At 39.5% G+C, this 10,000-nt stretch overlaps 1 protein-coding gene across 2 annotated transcripts in view; it reads left to right on the forward strand.

Annotated features, from left to right (window-relative positions):
* LOC143029720 (carbohydrate sulfotransferase 11-like) overlaps positions 1 to 10,000 on the forward strand; it is a 186,335-nt gene that overhangs the window by 68,356 nt on the left and 107,979 nt on the right. For both annotated transcript variants that reach the window (XM_076192585.1, XM_076192584.1), the window contains exons 3-4: positions 1,700 to 1,813; positions 3,060 to 3,160. In XM_076192585.1, the coding sequence (XP_076048700.1) occupies positions 1,700 to 1,813; positions 3,060 to 3,160 (215 nt within the window). The remainder of the gene's footprint in view (positions 1 to 1,699; positions 1,814 to 3,059; positions 3,161 to 10,000) is intronic.

A 10,000-nucleotide genomic window follows, 5' to 3' on the forward strand; every position in this document is an offset into this window, starting at 1 on the left:
AGACCCGGGATTCCTCTGGGTGGGGGGGGCAGGTTTCCCCTGGGGGCCCGGGGTTTGTCTGGTAGCCCAGGGTTCCTCTGAGGAGGGGGTGTCTGGGGTTCCTCCGGAGGCCCGAGGTTCCTCTGGGGGACCCGGGGTTTCTCTAGGGCCTCGGGTTTCTCTAGAGGCCCAATATATAAGGAGTTTTTTTCCGACATGTTGCCCATTGGGAAGGAGGGCTTTAAGTGAAATCATCCGACGAGGAGGAGCCGGTAATACCAGAGGAGGAACCTGACTTTGGATCTGTTGAGATACCAAATACAGTTTATAACATTTCTAAAGAATCCGCAACGACAATGGTCGTGCCAGATGACGACTATTTCATTGACGAGTCGAATGAATCAACTCCTTTAAAAGTTTGGGGAAGAACTTTCCAAGAAAAGGAAGAACTAAAGAATGAAAAAAAGAAGAACTGAAGAAGGAAAGGAACGGGAGAAACGAGAATTTATGGAAAAGGAAGAACTAAGGAAAGAGAAATATCAGCTCCTGGAAATCACCAACATTATGGTATCAAAAAGGGATGCCGAAGATGACATCGAGAGTTTTCCAAGGAAAAAGTGTTTAAGAGACGAGCCATCGTCATTTCCGGCCACAGGGGTCAGGGCCGGAGGCCTGGGCGCGAAGTGACCCGGGCCAAGGCTTCCCCGGCCTAGCTGGAGCCTTGTAAATAAATAGAATGATAATAATGAATAAATAGATAGATAAATGAATAAATAAACAAATAAATAAACAAGTAAATATATAAATAAATATAAATATTTATTTCATCTTATTTTATCTTTTTTTTTTCCATTACGGCCTAATGACCCTATTCATGCATGAAGACACATTTTCGATAACTATTGCTGGTTTGCGTGACCGCCAATGCCCCTGATTACGCTAATCACGTTTGAAGGTCATCCAGATGTCGTAGAGGGCTTCAATTAAGAATCATTCATCAATGAATCGATCAATATACGTAAACATCATTTATGATATATCAATAACAAAATCATGTCAGAAATCAGACACATCAAAGTCTCCTTGTAAATGTGTCTAACTAGTTTGATAGTTTAAATAATATGTTACTAAAGCCACGTCTGCACGAAACGTACAGTGTTTGTAGGAGAGAGAGAGAGAGAGAGAGAGAGAGAGAGAGAGAGAGAGAGAGAGAGAGAGAGAGAGAGAGAGAGAGAGAGAGAGAGAGAGAGAGAGAAAGAGAGAGAGAGAGAGAGAGAGAGAGAGAGAGAGAGAGAGAGAGAGAGAGAGAGAGAGAGAGAGAAAGAGAGAGTGAGAGAGGGAAAATGAGAGAGGAATTCGTTCGAAGACTTCTTTACTTAACAATATTCTCACGCATGTCAACAGACACTACAATCCTCGTGAAGGTGTGGGTCAACTCACCTTGCCAGTAGAAAACATCTCTGGTGAAATAAAATCATAAGAATAGGGGAGACTGCAAGAGGCCTTAGGGCCTACACTAGGTAGTTCCATGTCCCTTACCACCTCCCATCCCTATCCTTAAAGTCATTTAATCTTATCTTAAAACAACCAAGTGTTTTTGCTCTCACTACATGGCTACTACGTCTATTCCATTCGTTAGCCACTTTGCTTACTATTTCCTTCTTAAACCTAAATATTTCCAATTATGCTAATCTCTTATCCTGTGATGACTTCTGGGCAGGCTCTCATCAATGCTTCCGGATCGTGGGGACTTCCGGTGTCCGGATCCGAAGACATGCCTCCTTCGATTCCGGTCCGGACAGCACTCGGTCCAGAAATGCAACAGAAATTTCAGGTAAGAAATCGACGTTGACTTTATCTTTCACAATCATTTTTACAAAAAAAAAAAATTGTCACAGTGTCCTTACTACTGTCATCTTTGATACTGTTTTGCTGTTATTTCATACTTGTTATCATTATCTGGCCAGCACTGTCGTTATTTTTGTTATTAGCGGTGTTATATTATAGTTACATTTTCTCTAAGCTAGCTTGCTTATATCGTTCAATTCCGTAAAAAAATTAAGTAAGCCAGTAAAGATCTTTATTCAATTAAAGGACCTTCAAGAACAATAGAGATCAATGGTTTCTTGGCCGACTTTTATTTTGACTATTGCTAGACAATTATATGATACTTAGGCCCTTTTTCCGCTGAACTTGTCACCACAGAGAAGTGTCCCAGTACGCTTAATCAAATTGTCAGTCGCTAGTTAGTACTCAATTAATAAACCCAAAGACAAGCTCCATTAAATCGGTAATATTTTATCTCTTTAATGATTTTATTTTGGCTAACATCAAACAAATTTATTCAGTTAGCAGTCCTTTGATAGCGTAGCAGGGGAAAGAATGAACATGTCTGGGTGTTAACTCGATATGTTCAAAAGCGAATGATCAATAGCAGTCCTTTTTCCGTTTTTTCCGACAAAGTATTTATACATATACAATGAACAGTTACGAGCAAAAATTTTGATCCGCTCAGTTTTCCATGATACAGAATTCAAATTCTTTGTCTGACATTGTTTTATTCATTAAAGAAAATGACCTAACTGTAAGCTAAATACTACAAAGAAAAATATATCACGTATTCGAAGAAAAAAATCATAATATTGTGAGAACTAGCATGGGTTAAAAAATTTTGTTTGTAACTGTATACACTTGGATTTCATGCATACACTTGTGGATGTCACCTCTGACATTCATTAATATAATGATGTACACATTTCTTATATACAGTATCTACAAACGTGTGTGGTGGGGAATACACATACACACACATCAAATGGACATTTGGAGCCCATTCCTGAACAAAAGCCTCTCCCAACCTCCTCAGTGATTCGCACAAGTGGCCTCCCTCCCCCCCCACACACACACACGCACACACGCACGCACGCACGCACGCACGCACGCACGCACACACACACACACACACACACACACACACACACACACACACACACACACACACACACACATACACACACACACATACACACTCACTTAACCTTCTAATCGTCTTATGTACACAACTCTATTTCCTCCTGTAGGAGATCCACAGAAAACGCAAGGAGCATCTGTTGAAGGAATGCGAAAGAGAGCCTGCTGCTACCTTCGGCAGGAAGAACAAGTTGGCAAGCGTCAGGGGTAGGTGAGTATCCTCGCCCTCCCCTCCCCCGGGGGAAGTGATTAGTGCCCTCCCCTTTTCCTGGGGGGAGAAGGGGAGTCCCTTGCCCTCCTAGCCGTGAGTGTCGCTTCAGTGCCCTTCAGTAGGGTCACGGGAGCTTCATAGTGTCTGCAGACACCAGCGAGAATATTGTCCTCGGTGACCGTTTACAAACAAATACTTTACTACTAAGTATTTCAGCGGCTTTGACCCATCGTTTTTCGCTCATATTTCCGAAATAACCATTCACATCAGTATGATATATTAGCACAGCCTAATTCACACCCTGCCATAATTTTTGACGTATAGTGCATTCACAAGTGTATTTAATTACGGCGTTTACTCTTGATATTAAGTGTGTCGTAGCCGACACCCGTGAAGTAAATCGAACAGGTGAAGTCGTGACGTCATCACAAACTACCTCGTGTATCCCAAATTCACTTGTTCGATTTACTTCACGGGTGTCGGCTACGACACACTTAATATCAAGAGTAAACACCGTAATTAAATACACTTGTGAATGCACTATAACGTCAAAAATTATGGCAGGGTGTGAATTAGGCTGTGCTAATATACCATGCTGATGTGAATGATTATTTCGGAAATATGAGCGAAAAACGATGGGTCAAAGCCGCTGAAATACTTAGTAGTTTGTCTTCTGCGGGTAAAACCGGCGTGTGTGTCACTAAATTAATAATTTATTTTGTCTGCAGACACTGTATGATGTTGTGAACGGGGTGTATGACATCAAAGTGCCAATATGTAAGTTTGTTATCCTATGCTGTTTCCATACGAAGTCACATTAGAAGAGACACCCCACAAACCTTTAAAAGTCGAGTTAAATCAACGTTTGTCTTACGTAAAAACAACTTTTGCAAGTCTGTGGATTTTTTCTCGGCTACAACTTATTTCCCACACTTTTCTTTTGATTTTTTTTTATGAACACAGCCCTTGGAATGAAAAAAATCTCCAAACTTCTGCTCACCAAAGCTCGTTGAGAGAGATGAGTTGCAATGAACAAGTCGACTTCCGGAAAACAAAGTTTGTCCATGGTTTTAAATTAACTCTTTTGTGGGAGGCAGACATCGCCTATGCCCTCAATCTCTGTTGTGCTCTCATTTATGTTTATGCTCTTGTTCCATCTAAATTTTCATCAAAATTGCCACAGGGAAGAGCAATCGAACAGATAAGCTCAAATTTGCCCACGATAGGAAGAACATAGCACCATTAACATCCCCGTGTAAGGATACGGATTGTCTAAGTTTTATGCAGTCGGTAGGCTACGTTTGATGGGGGGGGGGGGGGAAGACTGGTTCAGTGACACCCCTACGGACCAGAGGCATGCAGCATTCTTTTAAGACTGGAGACTCGATGTTGTTCCCAAAGATAGAAGCGCTGGTTATCGACGACGAGACACATGATCCACGTTTAACATATTGAAAACTTTGCAAGGTTTTGTTTTATTTTTTCTTTCTTTCTTAATTGATCATCAAGAGTCGAATAAAGGTGGTAAGACACTAGGCAAGCATGCTATTTACTTTTGCTACTTCGTTTGAGTAGAAACGACTTCGGTTGCAATATTCTAGACTTCCGTAAAAATATCTCGTCAATGTGTCTGACATTTGTCATTCAGCTTCTCACTATATGACGCAAAGGTAATTTGACATTTGGAAATTTGAAAAGGAAAGATCGTTACCGAAGTCGTTTCTACTCAAACGAAAAGCAAGTAGCATGTTAGCGAGAAATGGCTAGTGTGCTGCCACCTTAAAACAGACATGCACAGTTCTTTCTGTTGATAGCAAAAGCCTCGCTCCAGTTTCCATGACAACCAAACATCGTCCAAGTCTGTTGTGCACAGAGACTGTATTTGTGCAAAGCACATATTACGATTTCCCAAATGGTGACAAATATTTCATGTTTTATGTGTTTTCTTTCATGAGTTATTTAATATTCTAAGCAAACTAGTAATTGTACCTAGTCAATATGATCAAATCGATTAGGCTATATTCACGGCCATAATCATTCCATTACGTTCAACGATTGACGTACAGTCACGAGCAAAAGTTTTGTTTTGACCCACGCCACAGTCCTCACGTCATTTTTTTCCGAGTACATGATATATCTTCCTACGTAGTATGAGTTACAATTAGGTATTTTTCTTAAAAAATGAAAAAGAAATGCCAGACAAAGAATGTTAAAGTTTTATCACGAAAAACTCTCACCGTCCATACAATCTTAACTGGCGCCCTCAAATTGGTAAAAAAAAAAAAAAAAAAAAAAAAATGGAGAAATCTTCAGGTCCCCGTGAGAAGGTGTTCTCGAGAGTACATACAGAGACTAGGAAATGGAGAATCAAGCAATAACAAGATGATCTCCTCACAGGTCCACGTGACCCGACACAACGTCTCTCCGAGATGACGGATATTTGGGGAACAATTTTCCCAAAAGATAAAAGTATCCTATTCGTACAATCCATAACTCAAAATCAATTTCTCATTAAATGTATTTTATGATGAGATGGAAGGATTACTGAATCCAGTCTGATCAAAAATACATTTAATGAGAACTTAGATTTGAGTCGTGGAATGTACAAACTGGATAATTGTATTTTTGGGAAAATTGTTCCCCAAACATCCGTGATCTAATTAATACAAACCTTGATGGAGATTAACATTTATTCCCTTACTAGATTTCATCAAACTACATTCAATCAAATTTATTTCTGTGATGTTATTATTATATGTGATGACTTTAGCGTTATCCCAGTTAACTGGGTGGCTAAAATTGTTCATGTGGTAGAATATACCGCTAGATTGGTTTCCCTCTCTAACGTATTTCTTGTGTTGATTAATTCGTATTTTGAGTGTTTTAACAGTCTAACCAATATAAAACTGATTACATTGTTTACAAGGTATTTTGTACACACACCCTTTATCACTATTAACGGAATGATTTATGAACAATTGTCTTACAGCGTTCATATTGTTAAAAATTACATTATTATTAAAACTACTCAATAAATCTAGGATGCTTTACAGGTTCTCTTGGTACGGTAAAATTAACATAGTATTCTTATTAAAAGTTTGAAATGATCTGAGGTTGTAAAAGGTTCATTTGGCACAATTATAAGCTGTATTAAGAACATGTGTAGAGTGTCGCAGTTTAGTACCAATATCGTAAATGCATCTTACTTCATCATCGATGTACTCTGGGCTGCAAATGCGTAGAGCCCTAAGGAACATCGAAGAAAAAAATCGTTTTACGCCATCAAGGCGTGAGGAATAATAGTGTATATATGAACAAACATTGGTATGTTTGCGATATACACTAAACTTCAACTCACTTTCACGGCGGTAGATATTACAATCAAGGAAAGGCAAAATATCTTCATTCTCTATTTCCACCGTGAACATAATAGAACTGACCAAATTGTTAAGTTTCGATAAAAAATCACTTACATTATCTTGAATGGGGCACAAACATGGATGTCATCAATGTACCGCAGCCATATGATGTTGGAGAGAATGGTATTACTTAATATTCTAGTTTCAAAAAAATCCATATATAGATTACTCAATACGGGACGAAAAGGATTATCCGTCCTGATGCCAAATTTCTGGGAATAAAATTGATCATTAAATTGGAACTTGCAGCCTTTAACACACAATTTAATCAGTTCAATTAATGTGTCTGAAGGTAATGGTAAATCGTGCTTATTTAACTCTTCTTTTAGATAGATTAGAAGATCATCCAAAGGAACTTTACTAAATGAACTAACAATGACATAATTACTATCTTAAATTTGTAATCTGGTTTTCCCTTACCTAGTTTGTTAATAAGGTCTAAACTGTTCTTAACATGGGAAGTGGAAATAGTTCCAACTAACGGGCTAAGAATGGTTACCAACCATTTCGAGAGTTTATACGAGGCTGAACCTATTGAAGAAATGATTGGTCTTACCGGGTAATTTGGCTTATGTGTCTTAATTAAACCATACATGTAAGGCAAAAGGGGGCTGATAGAACTAAACTTTTTGATGAGTTTACTATTTCCACTCAACAATTCTTTTGTCTTCCTATTGAAATGGCTATTTACTAATTGAGTGGGATTCTTTATAAGTTGGACATACTGTAAATATTTTGATCCTTAAGTAGTTCTTCCATTTTGTTTAAATAATCCTTTTTGGTCATAATTACTACAGCATTCGATTGATAAGTTTTTGTGATATGTAAATCACTGTCCTTTTTGAGTGTTAATAGCAAATTGGAAACGTTCAGGACAACTGGGAGGTGCCTGATTAGCTAAAGCACCGTAAACAAAACCTTTGCATATATCAACATCATCTATAGGTAGATCTTTATCAGACTTTAAATTACAAAAAGCTTTGCTCATGTTAATGATGTTAGATGGATTTGAATTGTTGCCAAATCTGAGCCCAAATCCTAACGCTGTGGATTGAGCCTTGGTAAGCGGTTTGGATGATAACCACAAAATCTGGGTTAGCATGTTTGGTCCAATCACTATCATTGATGAGGGCTAGTAATTTCATGTTTAATTTTCTTGTAAGGGTCTCACACCTCGTTCTCATTAGTCCAGAAGCACTTCCTTGACATCAGATGATACACAACACTGGAATTTATGCCAACTAATACGCTTGATCCTGAAGGCTTGTGTGACTTCTAATGTGGCAATGTCGATTTGTTTCTTAAGAATGATGCGCTAGAAATCATCAAATGGACAATCAGACATCTTCACAAGTCGTTGAGGTAAGACCGACTTGGGTAATACTTGTTCTTTCATGCAGTTTTGTAGAAACTGTAGACGTAGTCGCAGCTTGTGGGCTTTAACCAAGGACCAGGAAAAGTCGTGTACATAAGGAGCAAGTCCAGGGTTCAGATGAGTGAAGTTCTGGAAGAATCGTGTGGTATCCATAATGCAATAAAAACACTAAGAACGTGTTCACAAATGCATGAATAGCCACTAGGAAAAATAAACTAACAAAGCAGAGCGCTTTCGTATAATTACGTCTTCAGTGCTAATACAAAAAGGAATTATAAAAGGAAGAAACAAGGTACAGAATATATGATTGAGACATGGCGAAGAAGGAATTCGGAGAGGCAGTGAAAGAAGTACATATGACTTTTACTTCCGCCTTAGTAACCAACAAGTATGTAATTATACGAAAGCGCTCTGCTTCATTAGTTCATTTTCCTTAGTGGTTACTCACGCATATATATATATATATATATATATATATATATATATATATATATATATATATATATTACACTTTAGCAAGATATCATAGTAAAGTCTAGAACTTTCGTGTAAAACCATTAAAATGACAGAGAAATGTGATTCTAAGTCTGGTGCAAGTTCTGTGGAGATTGAAATAAACATGAAAAAGGAGGGGGACATGGGGTGGGGTGGGGTGGGGGCCATCTATTCAATCAAATAGATTCCAGTTGTTCTAAACATGTATGCAATTGCAGTTGCAACAAACCCATCAAAAGAAACGCTATGTGAGGACGGAGACTTTATTAAAACGATGTTTCGCATATTAGAGCTTAATCAGGTAATGGTGCAGTTGATAATGCTGTAGCATGCAAAACGTCCTCAAGTAGTGTTTCTTTTGATGTTCTAGCGGGTCACTAAAGTCCACAAGTAGGACTAAAAACCGATAACTTGTGGTAGTTAGTGGATGTTTAGCGATATCATATAGGTCACTTTCACACCAAGGTGGCACGTCGCATGTGGCAAATGGCAGGTGGCAAGTGGCAAGTGACGAGTGGCACAGTGATTTCAGACCAAGGTAGCACGTCGCCACGCTGATTTGAAGGCACATATTAGTCACGCTTAACTTAGCATATACTAATCAACGCTTAACACATCGCTATATATAAAACAAATTCAGGGGACATACCTGTAAAGCAAAACGTCTCTGCTCTGCAGTTCCATGCCATGTCTTGTTCATCCTTCAAGATGTACTGAGGTGATGTTGTCTCATACAGACATTTGTATTTCTCCACAGCTTCTACAAATTTTATATTAAATAGTTCGTTGTCTGGAAGAGGCATATTCGTAGTTGTGCACGAGAGCAAGCACAAAAGACAACTGGAAAAAAAATAAAAGACAACTGTTTCCTACAAGGTTGCGTGTCCCTCTCATCAGGCAGTGTTGTCACATGTACATACATACATATACCAAGGCTTTTTTCCCCTTACAAGGGAGGTAGCCAAAAAGGAAAAGGAATAAAATCATTCTCACCCATTCCATCCCTGAATACACTCCACACCCCTCCACCCTTCCTCTTATCTTAGCACCTCCTGGATGACGGGTCATCCCTGCACCTTGTCCACTGCCCTGGGTCAGAAGCAGTGTCGTAAGACACAGCACATCCACAGCAAGGCTGCTTCATTAAATTGGCGACCCCCCCTCTCCGTCCCCCCATGCATAAAAGGAGAAGACGGGGAGAAATCCCCTCGGGCTGGGTCAAAATTTGCTCACACATACTACCTCACCCCCCATCCCCCCGCCCATTCCACCTCATACATCACAGCATCATCCATATACAACCATTCTCCATTCACCCCTGTGTTCTGTCCTCTCCCGTCCTTCCTCAACAGACATTCCCCTCTTCCCCAAAGCCCCCTTCACCCCATCCATCCACCTCATCCTAGGACGTCCCCTCATGTTCACTCCCTCCACATCCCTCCATCCTAATACTCTTTCATCAACCCTATCTCCCAACTCCCTTTCAACCCATGTTCTTCTCCTCACCTCCTCATTTCTCACTCTATCTAGCCTAGTAGCCCCCATCATACT

Source organism: Oratosquilla oratoria, chromosome 11 (genome assembly GCF_046742065.1).
Source record: "Oratosquilla oratoria isolate Oo_2021 chromosome 11, ASM4674206v1, whole genome shotgun sequence".
In the NCBI taxonomy this organism is placed as follows: domain Eukaryota; kingdom Metazoa; phylum Arthropoda; class Malacostraca; order Stomatopoda; family Squillidae; genus Oratosquilla; species Oratosquilla oratoria.